Source organism: Photinus pyralis, unplaced genomic scaffold (assembly GCF_008802855.1).
Source record: "Photinus pyralis isolate 1611_PpyrPB1 unplaced genomic scaffold, Ppyr1.3 Ppyr1.4_LG6, whole genome shotgun sequence".
Classification (NCBI taxonomy): Eukaryota; Metazoa; Arthropoda; class Insecta; order Coleoptera; family Lampyridae; genus Photinus; species Photinus pyralis.
This window is the reverse complement of record NW_022170663.1, coordinates 34962913-34984584: the sequence shown is the minus strand read 5'-3', so window position 1 is coordinate 34984584 and position 21672 is coordinate 34962913. Positions and strand designations below refer to the sequence as shown.

Here is a 21672-nt window from a genome sequence, read left to right as displayed (position 1 = left end):
TGCCATGCAGGTACAAAGGTAATAAAAGCAATGTAAAGGTGACAAACTTCGTGAATGAAACGGTGTTTCAAAACTGAACTTACTATATCATTCTTCTGTTGGGTTTAGAATGTTTTGCAGTTGAATTCTTCCTTTCGATCCATTATGTTTTGATCTTTTCCTGTATTTACAAGAGCAAGAGCACACGTTATCAGATACCTACTTACTTTCCAGATTATGGGTGTACTACTACTAATACCGTAAAAATTTAAAATCAAATGCTATCTACATTATCGTTACCATCTCAAAATAGTTAATCTATCGTTATCGACATTTTAGAATGTGCGAAAATAATTACTGGCAAAAATTTGGGGAATTTCGCTCTATTTCATCTAAATGAGGTATTCACGGCATTCCTAAATTAAACGTCCACGAATATGAGCGCAATAGTGAAAAAAAAGTTGGACATTGAGAAGTGCGCAATCGTTCGCCTGCCATGACTCAAAAACTCGCGGCGCGGCGTTTGGAAAATCAGTTAGCTCACAGCCACCTCGAACGGGAAATCGGTGGTTTCACATTGAACTTGAGCGCCTTTAACATGCCATCCGAAAGAACGATCTACCACCCTAACCCTAGTGTATTTAAAAACGCGCACGTGAATTCCTTCGACCAATACGTGGACCTTCACAGACATTCGATCGACAAACCCGAAGAATTTTGGGGCGAAATTGTGAAACAGTTTTATTGGGAAACCCCCATTAACATTGACAAATTTTTCACGTACAACTTCGACTTCCGTAAAGGTCCAATTTTTACCAAATGGTTCGACGGGGCGACCACCAACATTTCCTACAATTTGCTCGATAGGAACGTCCGCAATGGAAACGGTGACAAAATAGCATTTTACTGGTGAGTTTTATTTATTTTGATCGTCGCGTGCTTTGGACATGTGCAAGCGCAAGTGGTCGATGAGACGTTTTATTGATTCCCCGCACGACTTGATGGTGCTCCTAGACTTTGTCTGTCGGACCAAATACAAGCATTTTGGTTAATTATCAAAGGTTAATCAATACCACTTTTATGTGTAAATTGAATGGCTCATATGGGCCAATTTTAATTTTATGAGCATAATTTCCGCATGTAAAACAGTTTGTCAAGGTATTTTTTTCGCAAATTGCTTTAATTTGGAAATTCTGTGCAACAGGCAAATTCCCAATGTTGAATTCTGAGGAATTTACCATAAAATCCCACTAAATACTTAATGGGAGCATATCATGCAGTAAAAAGACTAGTCGTAATCATAGGAATTAAGTTAGAATCGGTCAGCCGTAAAGATCCAAGCGTGACGATAATAGGGAAATTTTAATTACACCTTGGGAAACATTTTTCTACATTTTTCAATTATGTATACTTTGCGCCTTATTATTATCGTTTCACTGTATTCATCCATTATATAAGGTAATCATCAAAGCAAAAGTATTTTGTATTCAATTACCCACTGTAAAAATAAAGATAATAGGATGTCATTTGCTTATCGTAATACTACTTACCTAATAAAACTAACAAATTTTGCTAACCATAATAATACAAAATTGCTTAGCTACTTAAAAAAATGACGCCTTATTTGGATTCTGGCCAAACAACAAAGGTACCTTCATGCCAGTCGGCAACCATCATAAAGTAAATTACTATCACATTTATTATTTACTTAAGTATTAGAAACATGTCTAAAAGTAGGTCAGACCTAAACCTTGGAATAGATGTAAAGACAATGTAAGACCTAACACTCCATTTTCAACGTTGACCTTTCATTTAGTAAGGCTAACGCAAAATCTCAATTAGACCCCCAAAAACATCTCCTTTTTCACTTTCACTAACCTCCCGTCATTTAAATAAAGCGGAAATTTTGACCCGCATTCCATAAGTTTGAATACAAAGAGAATTGCAAGTCAAAAGTTTAATTAATACGACCTTCTTTGATGCAGGGAAGGTAATCATCCCGATGACTACAGTCGGCTCACGTACAAAAAACTTCTGGAAGAGGTTTGCAAATTTGCAAATGTACTCAAAAGCAAGGGGGTCAAGAAGGGAGACCGCGTCGCTGTCTACATGCCAATGATTTTGGAATCGGTCGTTACTCTTTTGGCCTGCACGAGGATAGGGGCGATTCATTCGTTGGTGGTAAGTAGGATACTTGATCTCATCGTGAAGTTAGCCTCCCAACTTCAAAATAAATACTCATTTAGACACACTTCGATTCTCTAAGCAAACCTGCTAGAGAAATAAATTGTAAGGAAGGAGACAACTTCATAATAGGCTCCGTTTTTGAAGGATGTCTTTGGCACATTTCGTAAATGGTGTAGCCGGAAACGACGCAATGGGGGATGGAATTAGGGGGAGAGTATTACAACAAGGAGCTTTCAATTTCCAAAGAACTAATTTAGCAAGGGTATAATCAATAAATATTCATGAGCATATTTAGCAAATGCTGTATTGACCCCACGTTAAACGTCATTGGAGCTTAGGAATTCATAATACAGCATGTACACATTAATTCAATTAAAACTTTGTAGTCAATACGTACTTTTTGGACATCTCAGGGATGACGTTCTTTTGGCAAAGTCATTTGGGACGAAGGTATGTGTGCGTTATCGATCTAGTTACCAATAATTGATTTAAGCGAGGCATAGGGGTTCTATACAACGGGACCTCCGGAATTAACCCAAAGTCAGTATTTTAAAAACAAAAGCAGTTGAGCTATCCACTTTCACCCCTTTCTCCACATTCTGACGAGTTGGCTATGGGCTAGTTCTTCTGCTGGTATTATCACTTACTATTTAATACTACGGATTTACGTAAATCGTTTTCAATTACACTTTTTACTTGTTACATCTCCCCTTGCGAAGAATAAATGTGTCTTGACCTTTGATATTGGGTTAGAGGGTTAACTTGACAAAACTGCCCCTACGTACTTTATACTTAACCGATGTGATTCGCAGTTTGCGGGATTCTCAGCTGATTCCTTTGCTGATCGGATACTGCACTGTGGCGCTCGAGTTCTGGTAACCGCGGATGGAGTATGGAGAGGAGAAAAACATTTAGCGCTAAAGAGCATCTGCGACCAGTCTATGGAGAAGTGCGCGAGGAAGGGTCACAATGTCGAACATTGCATTGTCGTATCTCATTTGGGCAGAGTAACTGCGCCCCCTAACGCACCCCAGCAACACTTTGTCACCCCGATGAAAAATGGTCGCGACGAATGGTGGCAAGATTTAATGGAGGACGCCTCCTCACTTTGCTACCCTGAATGGATGCAAGCTGAAGATCCCTTATTCATGCTCTACACTAGTGGCTCCACCGGAAAACCAAAAGGGGTGTTACACACAACGGGTGGTTACATGGTTTACGCAGCAACCACCTTTAAATACGTCTTTGATTACAAGCCCAACGACGTTTACTTCTGCACAGCCGATGTTGGTTGGATCACTGGACACACCTACCTGGTCTATGGGCCTTTGGCTAACGGCGCAACGTCAGTAATGGTAAGCCCACCACCATGTTGTACACACCTCACTTGTCTTGTAGTTTGAAGGCACGCCATTCTACCCTGAGAACGATAGATTTTGGGCGGTAATCGAAAAATACAAAGTCACCCAGTTTTACACCGCCCCCACCGCAATACGAGCGTTAATGAAGTTCGACAGCGATTTGGTAAAACGTCACGACTTGTCTAGCTTAAGGGTACTTGGTTCTGTCGGAGAACCTATCAATCCGGAAGCATGGATGTGGTACTACAAGGTTGTTGGAAACGAAAAGTGCTCCATTGTTGACACGTTTTGGCAAACCGAAACGGGTGGACACGTCCTGACCCCTCTCCCTGGGGCTACGCCGATGAAACCCGGCGCTGCCGTAAGTATTCCGATCAATCTCTTCAATTTAACCGCATTGTCTTCTCGCAGTCTTTCCCGTTCTTTGGCGTACAAGCCGTCCTATTAGACGAGAATGGAAAGGAAATCGAAGGTGAAGGCGAAGGTTATCTAGTTTTCAATCGCCCATGGCCTGGACTAATGCGGTCACTTTACAACGACCACGATCGCTATGAAGACACCTACTTCAACAAATTCCCCGGATACTACTGCACAGGAGATGGTAATTGCAAATTTCGCGTAAAATAAAGTTGCTTAACCACGATTTCTTAAGGTGCCCGAAGAGATGCGAGCGGATATCTGTGGGTAACCGGTAGAGTCGATGACATGCTGAACGTTTCCGGTCACCTGATGTCAACCGCCGAAGTCGAATCCGTGCTAACTGAATATCCAGGCGTCTCGGAGGCGGCGGTGGTGGCAAAACCGCACCCTGTAAAAGGAGAATGTCTGTACTGCTTCGTGACGCTGACTGAAAACACAAGCTACAACGAAAAACTCCTGGGCGATTTGAAAAAGTTGGTCCGGGAAAGGATCGGCCCCTTCGCGCAGCCCGACGTTATCCAAAACGCCCCCCAGCTGCCCAAAACGCGCTCGGGTAAAATTATGAGGCGGATTTTGAGAAAGATCGCAGTCAATGACCGCGATGTAGGAGATATCACCACACTTGCCGACACCAATGTGGTGGAGGAATTGTTTGCGAATCGCCCTATTGCTGCTTAAACTACTAGATAAGTTTATTATTTATTTGTTTAGCCTTAATTACTTTTCAACGCACCGATAAGGGGCCGATGGTAGAAAGTTGTGTGTTCATTAAATACTTACAGTATTGGTCCTTTCACTCACCACGTATTAGCAGGACTAGAATGTGAGGGGTAAACGACATGACATGATCAGCGCACGATGTAATATCAGCACAGAAATGCTGGTAACATATATGCTTCTACTTGTGTATATAAGTGGTAAGAGTAAGTTTGTAAATAAACTTGCCTTCGTTACACATATCAATGTACCTAAATGTAAAATATGTATCATATTTTTTGAATTTTGAAGACATTTTGTTGCTGCCATGTTAAATACGAATAAAGAGTATTTTAAACAATTTTAATAAAATAAAGCAGTCTGGTACTGTATGGAATTATTCATAGTGGTGATGGCATTAGTGCCAGCTCTCCCCACTACATTCTCCCCTTTGATAAAAACATATTCCTAAGAATTCCACAAGAAGGACCGTTATCCCACGAGAAAAATTGATATGAGGTTTTGCAGATCCAGAAACTTCAGACTCATATAGGAATCTCGGTTGGTATCAATTCTCCTATTGGTAACTCGAAATGGGGTGAAATGTTAACCGAAGTTGAAAAAATGTTATTTACAAGACCTTCCCCATAAAATTGTAATTGAGTTTATTTGAACGGCGACATGTTTAGGCTAAAAGCCATCATCAGGCCCTAAAAGATGTAGCATAACAAATTGGAGCTTAACCTAAGGCGACGAAACTTACATGAACAACGGTAGAGAAAATCGGTTAAACCGGAACAATTTAAACATCACAATTCCCCAAAAGGGGGAAGAGGACGACACAAATAAAAGATCTAATGTCTTGAAGGGAACAGGAGACCGAAAAGTACAAAAAGGAATCAATGGAAACTGGACATCTAAAATAGAAAATTGAGTTTTAACCTTTTACAATATCAAATCAAACCTTTTACAATATCCAACCATATTTTGGTGTAGTTTCCAATTTTTCTGGATATAACCAGAAAAAGGTCACCGTCCCAAAATCTCCCTGTAGATAGCATTTGTATAAGAACATATAAGAGTGTAGGAGAATTAGCTCAAAAGGCATTATTCATAAACACCAATATTCATAATTTTTAAGCAATTGTTGTTTATTGACACTTGACAGTTCAGTATACAGTATAGTAATAATGGAAAATAATTTAGAAGAATTCTTTGCAGTTTCCCTGGAATTAACAAAAAAAGCCGGAACGGTAACCAACTTTTTTATCTGATTAATAAACCTACCTGTACTGATAAATTGTAGTTAATTAGAGAGCGACTAAATGAGAAAAAAACTGTCGAGACCAAATCCTGTGACATAGACTTTGTAACGGAAACCGACAAGCAAGTCGAAAAGCTTCTCATTGAGGGATTAACCGAAGCTTTCCCAACACATCAGTTTATTGGAGAGGAAAGCGTGGCGGAAGGTGCCCAGTGTAGTCTCACCGATGATCCGACGTGGATTATTGATCCAGTAGATGGAACCTTAAACTTCGTACATGGATTTCCGCACTCTTGTATATCTGTAGGCTTATTTATAAACAGAGAACCGCAGATTGGAATTATCTACAATCCCAATTTGGAGCAGTTGTTTACAGCAAAAAAATCTGAAGGTGCGTTTTTAAATGAGAAAAGAATTCACGTTTCAGATACAGCATCTTTGTCAAACGCTTTGATTGCTTTTGAAAATGGAACAAGTCGTGATCCAGAAAAGTTGAAGGTTTTATTGGAGAATTACAAGGCACTAGTTCCGTTAACGCAAGGGTAAGTTGGGCATTTTTAACATTATTTGCAGTTTCTTTTGCAGAATGAGAGCACTGGGTTCTGCCGCTTTAAATATGGCTATGGTAGCTATGGGTGGTGCAGACGCCTATTTTGAGTATGGTACTCACATTTGGGATATCGCTGCTGGGGAGTTAATTGTGAAGGAGGCGGGAGGTGTTTTTATTGACCCCTGTGGGGGTGAGGTTGATCGAATGTCACGACGTTTTCTATGTGCAAGCACTAGAAGCCTTGCTGATGAGCTTTCCAAAAATTTAGTTCAATATTATCCCATGCCTAGAGATTAATTGGAATTATTTATGTTTAATTTTATCTGTTAACCAAAGCATATATTAATGTATTGTATTATATTAAATTATATCCAAAAGTGTTATACTTGAGCTTTGTTGCTATTTTAAACCTTCTTCAGAGGCTGGGTGTCGACCCAGGGTTGAGTAGACTGCAGCTTAGGTGGTCAAAGACGTCATAATTAACATATAAGGAAGAATTTCTTTATTGATTAATAAAATAGCTATCCACCCCCTTTGAACAGTCATTGCTGCAGATTCCGTTTAGAATCTAATTACTATCTGGGCTGCTGCACGGGTTCCATGTGGACCACTCCTATGACTGTTACGAAAGTTCTCCTGGATCTCACTGCACTTGTTCACAAATTTGGTATACGGAAAATCGCCAATATGACGTTTTACTTTCTTTAGACTTGTAACAGTTCTTATGGCGAGAGATTACATGATATATTCGAAGATCACTAATTATGTTCGTGACTGTATATATTGGCTTAGGGAGTTTTCAATGTTACTAAAGTACAGTTTGCAACTATCCTCTGCTGATAACCGCTGAGATAAATCAAAATGGCGTTTAACTAATTTTCCACTATTAATTAATTGATTTATTTATTCGGAGAATACCAAACAGCTGGCATTATTTTATACATTTTAATACTTATCCAGAATTTTGGAAAATATGGAGCCAGTGTTAGTAGTAATACGAAATTAGTGCAAACATTTATAACCTAACATTTTGTCTCATTCTAGTTCCTCTGGAGATTCCATTGATAGCCATAATAAAACCTCAAAAAGCGAAATGTCTGTTAAGAAACGTCATAAAAAGGAACACAAGCATAAGGAGCACAAGCACAAAAAACAGGTAGTAGATAAAGTTAAGAAACATAAAAAACACAAAAAGCATAAGAAGCGGCATTCTGAGAATGAACTCGAAAACGATCGGTATACGCCAGAAATATCCTCAGCAAAAATTGAAGTATCTAAAGTTAGTGATAATCATCTTACTAATGGTAAATCTTATTCAGGCATAGACAACAAGAAAAATACACCATCCAAAGCTGAAATAGATGCCGTTGTTAACTATGTAGGTGCCGGTTTAAATGAGACTCACTCTTTAGAGGTGATTTCTTCTGAGAGCGAGCTTGACCAACCTGAGGCAGACTGTGACAGTGACGCTATCGACGTTGCCGTTATTGAAGCTGATATGGATTTGGAGGAATTAATGAGACAGAAGGAACTGTTACAAGCAGAAATAGCCAAAACCAGTTCGGAGATTGTTGTAAGTCCTACATCCAATCTTCGTCACACCCACGATACTGACGAGAAACCAACTGATGAAGTTATATTGTTAGACGATTCCAGTAATGACGGGGTTCCGGAAATTAATCACAGAACAAAACGGCCGAAAAGTCGCGAACGAAGGGTAGTAATTAATCCGACTCCTATCAAGAAAAGACGTGCTGACACCAGAGAAATGGTTTACAACGATCATCAACGCTTGGACGTCTACCGTAGATCGAAGGATGCCGATCACAAATACAAAGATCGTAAAAATGATCATCTGAGAAACAAAGATAGGTACCAAGACGCTCGGGATAAATACAAAGATTTTTCACGGGATAGAAATTACCAGGACAGATCTAGGGACAGGTTAAAACGGCGATCGATTGACAGAGAGCGTCCCCGTGAGAAACCAGGGTACAGGGTGATCGACAGACGCTCTAGGGATAAATCCAAGGAGAGGGCGTACGATAGAGACAGACATAGGGATAGACAACTTAGGGATAAATATTATAGAAACAGTGACAAGAACGATAAGAAGCAAGTTAAGATGGACAAGTTTAAAGATTCTTTAAGTGAGGGGTTGCATAAAGATGTAAGTAGCAGTGAGAATGAGGTGGAGCTTGATATTGACATGAAGGAGGATGAAGAGGATGAACAACAGATAATTGCTAAACGTCGACAACAACGTGAGGAATTATTGAAGGTAGGTTTTGCATTGCTTGTGTCGGTTTTAGGTAAATATGCAAACAATGGTTTGAGAGAAAGAATATTTTTCCTCACATTACTTTTCTCATACACAGAACATTCTGGAATAATTTACATTAATAGCCCTTAGTCCTACCCATATCCAAAGTTTTCTTGCTGAAACTTGTTGAGGGGGGTTAGTAACTAATAAAAAAATTTCCATCAAGTCATTAATTACAACCGCGGTTTTGATTTGGACGCGCAATACGGTTGGCACCATGTATCTGGATGCAAGTAGTTGTGTTCAACAAATTTATTGTTGTTAACAGTTGGCAACATTTTATTGTCTGGTCTGTACTTAGGTTAATGGGCAAAGTTTTGCGGGTTTGTGTGAATAAAACATTCTTTTATATCCTTGCAGTTGTTCATCCTTGGAACACCCTTGACAGGGGAAGTGGAAGAGGATTAAATCTTTCAGAGTATAATTCATATAGTAGAACCTCAATATTTCAGACCTCAGCATAGTCTGGACCAGATTTTGTGTATGTGCACAATATAAAATACTGGAAAGGTAAAAATGAAAAAAAAGCACTCAGAGAAAATTTTATTTTTTTTAGCTCAGATGTTCTGTTGATGAAAAGTGTTTTTTAAGAGGTTTTTTAAATTTTTTTATTATATTGTAATCGTAGCTGTACAGCAAAGCTTTTCAAGAAATTGGGATGGAATATTCAGGGTTGGAAAAAACCCCGGTTTTTGTATAAAAACTCATTGCCACACGGCGAGCGTGATGTATTTTAGTATTTTTAGCGCATATTCCAACTATTATGGCCACTTTCTCCGTCTGTCCGAGGTCTTAACTATTCCTACAGTTTTCAAGATATTTAGTTCATTCTTTTTGCATTCGTTAGCTTACACCGAAACCAAGAAAAATCTTGACGATTAATGTGCGTATGCACAGACTGTGCAATGACAACTTTTTTATTTATGGAGATTTTTTTAAACTAACTACAGATGCTTCTAGTAAAGACAAGCATATCGCATATTTTAAACATCAGCTGCGCAGATTCTAATTTTTATTTTTGCACTTGAGAAACATCTAAAATAAAATTATTTTAAGAATTCAAGAAGTAACACATGATAAAAAATTTTCGGACATTGCGTAATGTTATTTTGTTTTTCTGTGTAAATTTTAAATAATCCTAACTTGGCAGATTACAATTTTTATTTTTGCATTGGGGAAACTATGACGCGCCGTTCAGGACATAAATACATTTCTTGAATTTATAAAGTTTTTGCAATATATATACTGTTTTCATGAATATATATAGATTTTGGCTAAATATATATTTTAATTCGTAAAAACACGAATATAAAAATGTTTGATTATATATACTTTTATATATATATTTGTGCACAGAAAACTTATAAATTATATAAAGTCTAGTTCCCACACTAGCCGCAAGGAGCGCCACATGCTTAAAAATTGTCTCGCGAGGGTTGGCAACCTCGCACTACGTTATGAAATAAAACAAATGTATTTTGTTGTTCGCTAATCGAATCGCTAATTTACTGTAGTTGATTAACGTGTCTTTGTGATTCTATATTTTTCAAACCAAAGACCTACAACGCTGCGTTGAACTGTACAATTTTTACATCTGAGCTCTCCCGTGTTTCATCTTCCCAACATTATTTGAAACATGCAAAACATCTAAGCTATAAGCACCATAAGAACTATTCCTTTGTTCACAATCTAAATTCTCAATCCCTGTATATTTCATTATTAGTTGTTCACAAATGTTATACAGGTATTCCTTCAAGTTGGAATGTGTAACATGGGAATACAATATATACAAAACTATATAAAAATCCTCAATTTCTAGTAATTTAGGACGTACCTAATACTTCTATGTCTCTGGTACATATACTTTGTGAAACAGTATCGCAACAAATTATTAAAAATGTCGTCGATTGTCCCAAATTCCATAATTGTTCACTATAGTACAAGCAGCCGCACGCATATATCTGTACAATAACTAATGGCAAGGCAATCCCCTCTTTTGTTAAAACACGGATTAATTTTTGGTTATATTTAACGTCGTGTTTTGTTTACATTTTAAACGTTAGACGAGGTTGCCAAACCCTCGCGAGACAATTTTTAAGCATGTGGCGCTCCTTGCGGCTAGTGTGGGAACTAGAGTTTATATAATTTATAAGTTTTGTGTGCACAAATATATATAAAAGTTGTAACGTACGAAATTATATATATTTTTAATCAAACATTTTTATATTCGTGTTTTTACGAATTAAAATATATATTTAGCCAAAATGTATATACCGGGTGTCCACTCTCAAAGTCGAACATAGGGAATTAATATGTGTATTCAATTCGTAGTCTTTTGGCAATTATTTCTATAATACACCAATATAGTATGTTAGCAATAAAGGCTTCGAACGATTTTTATTAAAAATACACAAAAATACTAGTAAGGAAAAACAAATTAAAGTAAATATTCAAATAACCCCCCGTTTTGAGCTAAGCAATATCCCAGTCGGTTGTAAAAACTATTTCGCACATTCGCTAACTCCCTGTTAGTAATTAACGCGCATTCAGTAACTATAGCTTCTCTCAAAGAATTAATATCTGGGTGGCGTCTTTTATAAATTTTACTTTTAAGGTGTCCCCACAAGAAGAAGTCGCAAGGTGCCAAATCTGGAGATCTGGCTGGCCAATTTATGGTACCACTTCTACCAATCCAATGATTTGGAAATGAATTATTTAAAAAATGTCTAACGTTTAAACCAAAATGCGCAGGACAGCCGTCTTGTTGGAACCAGATCTCCTGATTTTCTCTTGCAACGTCTTCCAATGCGGGTCCTACCTTTGTTACCAAAAGATCTAAATAGGTTTCTGAATTTAAGTTTCCTTCAATTTCAAATGGGCCGATAATATTATGATTAAAAATCCCAGCCCAGATATTAATTTTTTGAGGATACTGAGTTCTGGTTGAAATATTAAGCCTAGGGTTTTCCTGAGCCCAATGACGTGTGTTTTGAACATTGGGTTCATTATTGAGGGTAAAGGTACACTCGTCTGTGAAGCATATCGACGATAGAAAGCGGCGATCGTTGTTAGCGCGCTCTTGTATCTCATAACAAAATGCACTCCTACTTTCTTCGTCAACATAAAAAATCTCTTGATGACATTGTGGTTTATAAGGGTGATATTTGTATTTCTTTAATATCATCCATACCCGCGACTTACATAAACCAGTTTCATGGGAAATTTGCCTCAAACTGTACGTTGGGTCTGCATTTATCATCGCCAAAACTTGCTCTTCTGTGCGGTCATCCCCTTGTCGATATCCTATGATATGATGTCATTTTAGAACATGTTTTAAAATAAAATTTGTAATGCTCACCACCCCTACTTTCTGATTCTACTGAAATATTTGCCTGATTTTCAAATTTTTCTACATATTTTTGTATGGTACTTGCTGATGGTATCGGTCTCGTATTAAACGCAACGGCAAACAAATCTCGAACTCTTCGCAAACTAACACCGCTATAAAAGGTTTTTACCATAAAAACTCTTTCTTCGTTGGTATAATTATTCATCTTTCCGTAAATTCAGTTTCACAAAAGCGTAAACGTCAAATTTTTATTGATAAACAAACTGTTTCAAGCCTACTATGTTTTGGAAAATACTGTCGAATTTTTAATCAAAACGATTTAAAATTTTTCATTACAATTTCAATTTTTAGTCTTGTTGTTAGTATCAGTGGATGCGCAATAATTTTCTCTTTCCAATGATACCATTCCCTTTTCTGTAGAATAAGTTGGCGAGCAGAAATCCGCAAAAACGTTCAACTCCATGTTAAATCCCTATGTTCGAGTTTGAGAACGGACACACGGTATATTCATGAAAACAGTATATATATTGCAAAAACTTAATAAATTTCAAGAAATGTATTTATGTCCTGAGCGGTGCCTCATAGGAAACAGCAAAATTCAAATATCAAAAATTCAAAAAGCAACACATGATTCAAATGGCTTTTGGCATTTTGTTTTCCTGTGTGAATTTTGAGTAAACCGAGCTTGAAAATTAAAAATTTTTTGGCATTTTGTTAAATAAATAAACAGCAACATTCAAATTTCAAAAATTCAAAGTATAGTTTGTAACCCAATTTCTCAGTAGCGCCCGAGGGATAGCCAAAAGAAAACGGTTAACATTGTTGCACTTCTACCAACTTAATCAAAATTTTCTGCTAACTCACTTGTCTGTTGTGTTCTTAAGGGAGATGCATCGAGTTCCACCTCACAGCCAACACTTTTTTCTGATTTGGCGCGAATTTCTTATACCTTTTTTTTAAATGTAATTAACTCGATAGAGGATGAAAAAGGTGAGGGGTAGTGTAAACCCCTTAATTAAATACTATACCTATAATTTATATGGGCGTTTATTGAACAGTAATTGCCCGATCCATTTATCTGATTCTTGAGTCCACGTCTTATCATTTGTATTTATTGGATAAGATGGGGTAATTCCCTTTTGTCATACATGTGAATCAATATGTTACTAATACCATATGGTTTTCATGGTTTGTATAATTTGCTGAATGGTTATTGCTAAATTCACACTAAATGTACAAATCTATTGGATTTAATGAAAAGACTATGGTAAGGGGAGTAATTTTGGTAAATTTTAGCGTTTGGGAGGAATGAGCGAAGACTCCAATACAGCGACATCTGTAACAACACCAGTGTTACAACCGCCAGCTGCAGAAACTCCCAAGGAGGAAGTAGTCATAGCTCCAGAATCCCCACCACCACCACCGCCGCCAGCGCAAGCGCAGCCAATAAAAGAATCCACCGAAAGTAATCCAGAAGAATCATTGACGCCACCTCTTTTACCAAATATGAAAGCAATGGCTGTGGAAGTTAAAACGGATAAAGAAGCGAAAACCAAAAAACCGGAATGGGACATGTTTGCGGATGATCACTCCTTTAAAAAAGAACACAATGTAAGTTACCGCCCGACTGTCGGCCTTACTTACAACAGTGGCGCCCTTTTCAGTCCCCAAACACCATCGTGCGCAAAGGAAACGAAATCGAAAATCCCGCCCTCACCGACAATTGGGACGACGCCGAAGGGTATTACAGGGTTAGGATCGGAGAAACCTTGGACTCTCGATATATCGTATTCGGCTATATCGGTCAGGGGGTATTCAGCAATGTAATCGTCGCCAGAGACCAAGGCAGAGGTAATCAGGAGGTCGCAGTGAAAATTATTCGGAATAACGAAATTATGTATGTTTTAACCATGTTGCTCCCCCCTAGATAATTTGCAATGTTTTAGGCATAAAACTGGTATAAAGGAACTGGAGGTGTTAAAAAAATTAAATGACGCCGACCCCGAAGACCGGTTTCATTGTTTAAGGTTGTTTAGAAGTTTCTTCCACAAGCAGCATTTGTGTTTAGTATTCGAACCGCTATCCATGAACTTGAGGGAGGTTTTGAAGAAATATGGAAAAGATGTCGGACTTCACATAAAAGCCGTTCGTAGTTACACACAGCAGCTTTTGCTAGGGTTGAAATTGCTTAAGAAGACTGGTATTCTTCACGCAGGTAATTCTCCCTTGCAATACTTCAGGTTTACATTCCTTTTTTTTAAGATATAAAACCGGACAATATTTTAGTAAACGAAAGTAAATTAGTATTAAAGTTGTGCGATTTTGGATCTGCCTCGTTAATTAGCGATAACGAGATAACGCCATATCTGGTGTCGCGATTTTATCGCGCGCCCGAAATTATCTTAGGGATTCCGTACGATTTCGGTATAGATATGTGGTCGGCCGCTTGTACCATTTACGAGTTGTACACTGGAAGAATTTTGTTTTCTGGCAAGTCCAATAACCAGATGCTTAAATTCTTTATGGATTTAAAAGGGAAATTTCCAAATAAAGTTATTAGACGAGGAGCCTTTAAGGAACAACATTTCGATAGTAATTGCAATTTTTTGTATCACGAAATAGATAAAGTTACCGAGCGGGTAAGTGTTTATCAAACTTTTTTATTTAATGTGTGTAGAGTTGCGTACTTCATTTGTTTAAACACAGCAATATATTACTTTTAAGATTGGTCTTTCGTGTTACTATTAATTTTATCTCACAAATAATTTCCATGGTAACAAATGTAATCACATGGTGTTGCCTCATTTATGTTTTAAGTGTTGCGAAATGCATACCTAACGAATTATATCCCTTCACCTAGGTAGGGATACCAAGTGATAGCATTGAAGGTTATTTGTTTAAATGCTCTGTTAGAAATATTTGCTACATTTGGATTTAATTTAAGCAAGATTAAGTCAAATTGTGCAGAGATAGGTAACCAGACATCATCGAGTTCTAAGTTATTGCATAAATAATAAACAGTCAGTTACATGGTGTGTTCACAATTAAACTTCCATTGTCAACTATGACGCTGAATTTTTTGAATTACTCAATACTTAATATTTTGATATATTAAATACTAAAAGCTTTCTTTTTGGTTGTCTAGGAAAAAATTGTAGTGATGTCAATGGTGAAAGCTTCCAGAGACTTACAGTCTGAGCTTGTGGCCGGTCAAGCTCTACCACCAGATCAGCTACGTAAGGTGACACAGCTCAAAGACTTTCTGGAGAAGGCGCTCTCCATTGATCCGGCTAAACGCATCAGCCTGAATAATTCGCTAACGCATCCTTTCATTCAGGATAGAATATGAGACAAGGTTTAGAGGTAAAAGTATTGGGAAGTCCCGAGAAGGCTTAGTTACGATACTATCACGACGCATAGCGAATTTTTTTTAAAAATACAATGATCCTTTATTATACAAAAGAAATTTTATTAAGTTAATTGAAGTTATTGTAAGATGGTATCACGTTATGTGAAAATTTTAATAAAAACGAAATCAGTACAGAGTGAATTTATACTCGTAAATGCATGGTCAGAACTTTATTCAGCAATAATTTTTGTTACAGAAAGCGGTGGAATTGGCTTTCCAAAACTGAACTAAGAGTCTCATTTGACAAGGTATTCTATGTGGGAGTATGCAGTATTGTAAAAGTAATACGGCAAAGAGTATATTTGGCACAATCAGTCATAGTACGATATTCCAAAAATGCTCTTTGCTAATCTTACAAATTTCGAAACACAATCTCCACTACAATTGTATATTGTTTTCCATTTAGATGGCAAGTGCAAGACAAGGAGAAGTACTATGATGGCATGAGCTTAAAAGAAGGCAATGTGGATGCAAGAGAGAGATACATTGTTTTTAGAGTGTCTGCCCTTTTGATTGCAGGGTACAATTCTGTTCATGCCATAGGAAACTCCATTATGGTAATTTATGAAAGTAATTTCTTTGCGTGCATTTAACATGACTTCGAGATTTAAACCTGAATTGAGTTTTAGGGCAACCAAAACTATCATAGTCTGTAAGAAATTACCCCAGTAGGTAAGTGAGCAATCTAAAATATGCAAAGCGTATTCGAACAAGTGCTGCGACCACATTTCTCTATTACTCCCTTAACTTACACTCCTCTGTACTGATCGAATTTTGAGGTGTTCGAGGAAAGGAGGTTGATTATACAGGATGGTATCGTCACTGTTGCTGTACAATTTTAAAATTGTTTTTAAAAGTTATTTTTGTATCATACACATTTGTCAAAGCATAATGATAATAAAGACTTTAAGCTGGCTAACTAGTTTTTTTTTTCTTTTTTAAGAAGAATTATATTGAAAATAAAACAGAACAAATTGGATAGTACATTTTTGCACCTAGATTTTATTAGTGTTGCAATTTTTTTCAATACAAATGAAGAGAATGGTGTCAAGTGCATACTGAAGTTGAATTTTGATGTATTTTTGAGAATTAGATCAGATCAGTTATCGAATCTTTTTTTGTATCGTTTGCCCTTTATCCTTCAGGGTAAAAAGCATCATACTTACCTATACAGAATTGATCTCTTTGCACCTGCCATTAATTAGGTCGAGGTATGTGTAAATTTACAGTCAAAATATTAGGCGAATACTTATTTCCCACCCACCTCTCATAAATTTTGAATAAGGAAAACGAATAGGTACGTTTAAAAATTATGTCCATTGTTTTGAAGATTCTTATGGGTTAATTTATGTAGATTTAGAATAACAAAAATGCTTAAATAATTATTTCTGGAATTTGCATTCTCTCATAACTTTTGCGTCTAAGGAAAACCACCTGGGTTCATGATCTATCGCAGGGGCGGACTGGGTAACTGCGGGCCAGGTGGAATGGCATAGGTTACTGGCCATTAAAGTTTAGTGTAGTAATGGAGGGGGGGGGGGGGAGGCTCTGGGGGGCACCACAAAAACATTTTAAAGGTCCTTTCTCGAAAATAAATTACCATGCAGTTTTTTTTTAAATTGCAGCTGATAATTAAAAGTAACAAAATATACAATCCACGCGAGGTGCGTCGCCTATCATTGTATTTCAGCACTTTCATGCTACGACAAAAAAAGATAAATTCATTGTAAAACACTTCAATTAAAATAGAATTTTTTAACAACCTAACATCAACCCCAATTAGAGAAACGTGTTAATAATTTATTAATAGTGCAAGAAATTAAATACAGCACATACTTATAAATTTCCAACGGTCCATGATGATCTACAGGCTAGGTGGCAATCGCCACCCCCCCCCCCCAGTCCGTTTTTTTCCGGAGAAATTTTGGTGCAGTCGATTTTTGGTAAAACAGGAAGGTAATAACTGCCTTTTTTGAGCCCCGAAAAAAAATTGTCTCAGATCGCCCCAGAAAAAACATTTTCTTATAGAATGTGGCCTGTAGAATCCATAATTTCAAACAGTTCCAAGATTGGGCTACTAGTTTAAAAGTTACAGCCCTTAGAATTTTTTTTCGAAATTGGTTTCTAGTCTATAACTTTTGATTGAGAAGTCTGATCGAAAAAGTACGAATTGATTTGGATTCTACGCACCCAAATTAATAAGAAAAATTGTTTTCCCGAGAAATTTTGGTGTAGTCGATTTTTGGTAAAAAAGGAAGGTTATACACTGCCTTTTTTTGAGCCCCGAAATAAAAATTGTCTCAGATCGGCCCGGAAAAAAATTTTCTTATAGAATGTGGCCTGTAGAATCCATAATTTCAAACAGTTCCAAGATTGGGCTACTAGTTCAAAAGTTACAGCCCTTTGAATTTTTTTTCTAAATTGGTTTCTAGTCTATAACTTTTGATTGAGAAGTCTGATCGAAAAAGTACGAATTGATTTGGATTCTACGCACCCAACCCAAATTAATAAGAAAAAGTGTTTTCCCGAAAAATTTTGGTGTAGTTGAATTTTGGTAAAAAAGGAAGGTTATACACAGGGGCGGACTGGGTACTTACGGGCCATTAAAGTATTAGTGTAGTAATGAAGGTTGGGGGGGTTAGCTCTGAGGTGCACCACAAAAACATTTTAAAGTACTCCTTTCTCAAAAATCAATTACCATACAGTTTTTTTTAAATTGCAGCTGATAATTAAAAGTAACAAAATTTACAATCCACACGAAGTGCGGCGCCTATCATTGTATTTCAGCACTTTCAAAATACTGCGACAAAAAATGATAAATTCATTGTAAAACACTTCAAATAAATCAGAATTTTTTAATAACCTAACATCAACCCCAATTAGAGAAACGTGTTAATAATTTATTAATAGTGCAAGAAACTAAATACAGCACATACTTATAAATTTCCAACGGGCCATTATGATCTACAGGCTAGGTGGCAATCGCCTCCCCGTGCCAGTCCGCCCCTGATCTATCGTCTAATTACAGTCCTGAAAACTTGGTACAATCCTTATAATCACTGGCAACCAGATTGTAAATGCTCTGCCAAATAATACACTTTTTGTTTTTGCATCAATTAGCAGGAAACGTTTGTTAATTACCTACACATCAGGATTTGAATTCGGGTTCAATAAACATATTGTCATAATAAGTAATAAGTTCAGTCCCCAGAGCTGCACAAACTCCTTTATAAAAAAGAACAAATTCTTCTAATTGAGAATAAGGATTATTGCTCATATTTTTTCAAAGTCTAAAGTTTCATAAGCATTTTTGAATTTTACACAGAGAAAAGATTTGGAATCTTTTTAAACCAAATGTGATACCAAATCGTCGTGGGCTAACTAATCCCATTTTATCCTGTTATTTTTAAAAGAGATGAAACTACACTATATAGAAAGAAACTTTATTACAAATTTTTTTATTACATAGTCATTTTTTAGGGGTCTACCACCCTTAGTAATAAATTTTTTGTCGAATAAGTTCCTTAGAAACGTATACTAGAAGGATATTTCTTAGAACAATAATATTAGAGAACCCTACTTAGGTACTAACATTTAGTAAAGCTAGTTGAAATGTGCCTGCATAGATCCGGATTGTTTTCCATAAGCGCTCTTTCTTGTTGGCCCACCATATGGGCTAAAACTTAAATCACCTAAAAAATGAGCAGTTTTTTACATGATCAAACGCTTTGTCATTTATTCAGGTGTAGCTATTTGTTCCATGAAAAAATGTGTATGTTAAAAACTTGAATTTAACATTTTTCAATTTTGGTACCTACGAAAAGCATTTAGGTCACTATCAGAAAATTACATTATGTCGGTAAAGTCAGCATTAAGCTTAGGTAAATGGTTCATATCTTCGAAGGTTCGGATTTTAAATCTTGCTACACAATGCTGGACACTTTTCGGATGCTGATCGTTGCATTTTATTTGAAGAAAATTCAGTTATTCACCCCACATTGAGAAATAACGTGTACAAGAACAGTGCAGGTCCCAGTATCATGGAGTACAGAATATAAGCCCAACACTGTATGTTTCAAAAATACCACACTAATAATCGATTTTTTGGGCCTTCTGCCATCTATCGGAAGAACCCCAAATCACATTTTTCAATTTTGGTCCCCCAAACTCTGACGTTTTTTTAATGTTTACACCCGTTCCAACAATTTCTTCTTCCATTATCACGAATGCTTGTATCCTCCCGGGCGGAGGTAATAGATCGCAAAACAATCACGTAATTTTTCATCAAATTAGGATTGCCCCGCAGGAAAATCACGCGTAGGGTTTTCTAATTTTAAACATTATATAAACGCACGAAATTAAGCATAATGTGAACATTCAAAAATATAACTGAGTGGGAGCGTTGAATTTTAAGAGGGAGCTCATAACGCGCCGTCGATGGAATCGTTCATTTGGATGCTCAACTTTGCGTAGTGTTTGTGGTGTACTGTTATTACTGTGTTATTAACAAGTAAGTGGTAGAGTGTTTTGATTATTTACCCCAAGCTTTCAGTGGAATCAATCCACACCCCTTCCTTTCAGCCTATAGCTTTAATTGGGACGGGATCAATTTTTATGAATGGGAACAGGAAGCGCGCTCGATGCACCCGGGCGTACTGACTTATGCTTCTGACTAATAATAGCGTGTGTTCTCAGATCTATCTTTAAACCAAGAGGACTTCGAGTTTAATTCGGGCTATTATTAATTTTTTTTTGATTTTTACAGAATGTCGTCGAGACGCACGATACTAAGCAGACCTCGCACGCGTTTATACGATTCGAGTTACAACATGGGCGAAAATATGTACAGACCGGCGTTGGATCGTCTCAATCGCAAATACACAGGAAGGCCATTGTCACCTCCGCGACGTCAAACGGCAGTACCCAACGAAATTTTAGAGCGTCACGAACGTGCCTTTATGGATGATGATTTAGAGAACTGTCGCCGACGAGCAGAAAAGCACATAACTGGAGATACCTTTTTTGACTCACGTGGGGCACGTTTGGACGCGCGCGATTTAATGAATAGCTTTGACGAAGAGGTTCGCTTATTTACATAATTAGATTCAAATTATTACTTGAGTTTGTATGTTACATTTTTGCCACGCAATACCAAAAACAAACTCATACCAGAACCCCGCACCACACTTTCTTTATTATGCTTGTGATTAATTTGAATTACCCTTATAGACCGTTTCGAAGATTAAGAGCATCAGGGCAAACAAAAAAGTGTCAATCATCGATGATGTAGATATGGAGAGTACTGTAAATAATATCAATGGTCGCCGTTTTCTGGATCGAACCGAAAAGATTTTAGATACTGTGGGTATCGTTAAAGAACCTCACATACGCGCGGTTCTCGATGACGATTTCTCGTACAGGGCTGCCAAAGACGTCCCTACGCGCAGAGCAATTGGTGCCGAAGTAGACTCTATAATGAAGCGAAGGTCTGTGGAAATCACTCATGAAGATGACGCTCGTGGCAGAGATTTGCACAAATGGTCCGCGCTCAATTTGGAACGCGACGAGAAAGTCGAAAACGCCGCCACCAGAGCAAAACAGACGCGCTCCCGAATGGAAGAACTAGATGAAGAGATGCTGGCGATGGCCGAAAGACAAGCCACGAGGGAGCGAAAAGCGGCCCGATTACGAGCACTCATTAACGAGGTAGCCGAAGAAAATGACGTCCTCCCGCCCATATCAGTTCGACGAGCCCTACGTGCTAGGGAAGAAGATGAAGATATCCTAGCTTAGATTTTTTTATTATTTAAGTAGAAATCGCCGGTGTTATTTGTTATTTCACAGTTTGGAGGTATGACATTTATATAGGTTTACCAATAATGATATATATGTATATAGGATATTCCACAATAAATATCTTTTTGAGGTCTTTATTACATCATTTGGTGAAAAAAATTTTTTTTTGGATATTCGCCAAATTGTAAATAGACAATCTTTCAGAGGATAAAAATATCTACGTGTTTCCGATCTATTTAACCACCCTGATTTATTTTTGCAAATGACACAATTTGGAGTCCTTAATTTGTGTTTCCGAGTCTTGCAACCCTCCTAACAGTAGGTGGTAAATACACATA

General features: G+C 37.3%; 5 protein-coding genes across 9 annotated transcripts; 4 read left to right on the top strand and 1 right to left on the bottom strand.

Annotated features, from left to right (window-relative positions):
- Positions 1 to 460: 460 nt before the first annotated feature.
- LOC116174092 (acetyl-coenzyme A synthetase) lies at positions 461 to 5004 on the top strand. Its single transcript, XM_031491890.1, has 6 exons — positions 461 to 888; positions 1965 to 2160; positions 2979 to 3521; positions 3565 to 3888; positions 3939 to 4128; positions 4180 to 5004. Exons 1-6 carry the CDS (start codon positions 476 to 478, stop codon positions 4623 to 4625), a joined length of 2112 nt encoding a protein of 703 aa, XP_031347750.1. The 5' UTR covers positions 461 to 475; the 3' UTR covers positions 4626 to 5004.
- A 782-nt stretch (positions 5005 to 5786) lies between these two features.
- On the top strand, positions 5787 to 6847 carry LOC116172979 (inositol monophosphatase 1-like). The gene is made up of 3 exons (XM_031490262.1): positions 5787 to 5896; positions 5950 to 6449; positions 6493 to 6847. The coding sequence occupies exons 1-3, from the start codon at positions 5834 to 5836 to the stop codon at positions 6752 to 6754; spliced, it is 825 nt and encodes a 274-aa protein (XP_031346122.1). The 5' UTR covers positions 5787 to 5833; the 3' UTR covers positions 6755 to 6847.
- Positions 6848 to 7287: 440 nt separating this feature from the next.
- On the top strand, positions 7288 to 16457 carry LOC116172976 (serine/threonine-protein kinase PRP4 homolog). Of its 5 annotated transcripts, XR_004145817.1 has the most exons (9): positions 7288 to 7441; positions 7502 to 8738; positions 13426 to 13740; positions 13794 to 14026; positions 14076 to 14344; positions 14392 to 14768; positions 15275 to 15492; positions 15735 to 15786; positions 15945 to 16457. XR_004145817.1 is itself a non-coding variant. In XM_031490259.1 (8 exons), the coding sequence occupies exons 1-7, from the start codon at positions 7431 to 7433 to the stop codon at positions 15476 to 15478; spliced, it is 2646 nt and encodes an 881-aa protein (XP_031346119.1). In that variant the 5' UTR covers positions 7288 to 7430; the 3' UTR covers positions 15479 to 15492; positions 15735 to 16457. The 5 variants fall into 5 exon arrangements, 3 of the variants coding, with proteins under 3 accessions (XP_031346119.1, XP_031346118.1, XP_031346120.1); XR_004145818.1 differs by having other exon boundaries at positions 15275 to 16108; positions 16168 to 16457; XM_031490259.1 differs by having other exon boundaries at positions 15735 to 16457.
- Positions 11163 to 12530, bottom strand: LOC116172978. The gene is made up of 2 exons (XM_031490261.1): positions 12139 to 12530; positions 11163 to 12083 (listed from the first exon to the last, which is right to left on the bottom strand). The coding sequence occupies exons 1-2, from the start codon at positions 12332 to 12334 to the stop codon at positions 11218 to 11220; spliced, it is 1062 nt and encodes a 353-aa protein (XP_031346121.1). The 5' UTR covers positions 12335 to 12530; the 3' UTR covers positions 11163 to 11217.
- Positions 16458 to 19898: 3441 nt separating the features above from the next.
- Positions 19899 to 21471, top strand: LOC116174211. Its single transcript, XM_031492095.1, has 3 exons — positions 19899 to 20048; positions 20304 to 20619; positions 20768 to 21471. The coding sequence occupies exons 2-3, from the start codon at positions 20305 to 20307 to the stop codon at positions 21329 to 21331; spliced, it is 879 nt and encodes a 292-aa protein (XP_031347955.1). The 5' UTR covers positions 19899 to 20048; position 20304; the 3' UTR covers positions 21332 to 21471.
- Positions 21472 to 21672: the final 201 nt, after the last annotated feature.

Bases quoted from the DNA above. Each gene is read 5' to 3' on its own strand.
- LOC116174092 (XM_031491890.1), top strand. From the start codon at position 476: ATGACTCAAAAACTCGCGGCGCGGCGTTTGGAAAATCAGTTAGCTCAC. The intron at 3,889-3,938 runs GTAAGTATTCCG...GTCTTCTCGCAG, and splicing joins CGATGAAACCCGGCGCTGCC to TCTTTCCCGTTCTTTGGCGT. The intron at 4,129-4,179 runs GTAATTGCAAAT...CGATTTCTTAAG, and splicing joins ATACTACTGCACAGGAGATG to GTGCCCGAAGAGATGCGAGC.
- LOC116172978 (XM_031490261.1), bottom strand. From the start codon at position 12,334: ATGAATAATTATACCAACGAAGAAAGAGTTTTTATGGTAAAAACCTTT. The intron at 12,084-12,138 runs GTGAGCATTACA...ATCATATCATAG, and splicing joins AGAATCAGAAAGTAGGGGTG to GATATCGACAAGGGGATGAC.
- LOC116172976 (XM_031490259.1), top strand. The intron at 13,741-13,793 runs GTAAGTTACCGC...CGCCCTTTTCAG, and splicing joins CCTTTAAAAAAGAACACAAT to TCCCCAAACACCATCGTGCG. The intron at 14,027-14,075 runs GTATGTTTTAAC...GCAATGTTTTAG, and splicing joins ATTCGGAATAACGAAATTAT to GCATAAAACTGGTATAAAGG.
- LOC116172979 (XM_031490262.1), top strand. From the start codon at position 5,834: ATGGAAAATAATTTAGAAGAATTCTTTGCAGTTTCCCTGGAATTAACA. The intron at 5,897-5,949 runs GTAACCAACTTT...GATAAATTGTAG, and splicing joins TAACAAAAAAAGCCGGAACG to TTAATTAGAGAGCGACTAAA. The intron at 6,450-6,492 runs GTAAGTTGGGCA...TTTCTTTTGCAG, and splicing joins CTAGTTCCGTTAACGCAAGG to AATGAGAGCACTGGGTTCTG.
- LOC116174211 (XM_031492095.1), top strand. From the start codon at position 20,305: ATGTCGTCGAGACGCACGATACTAAGCAGACCTCGCACGCGTTTATAC. The intron at 20,620-20,767 runs GTTCGCTTATTT...TTACCCTTATAG, and splicing joins TGAATAGCTTTGACGAAGAG to ACCGTTTCGAAGATTAAGAG.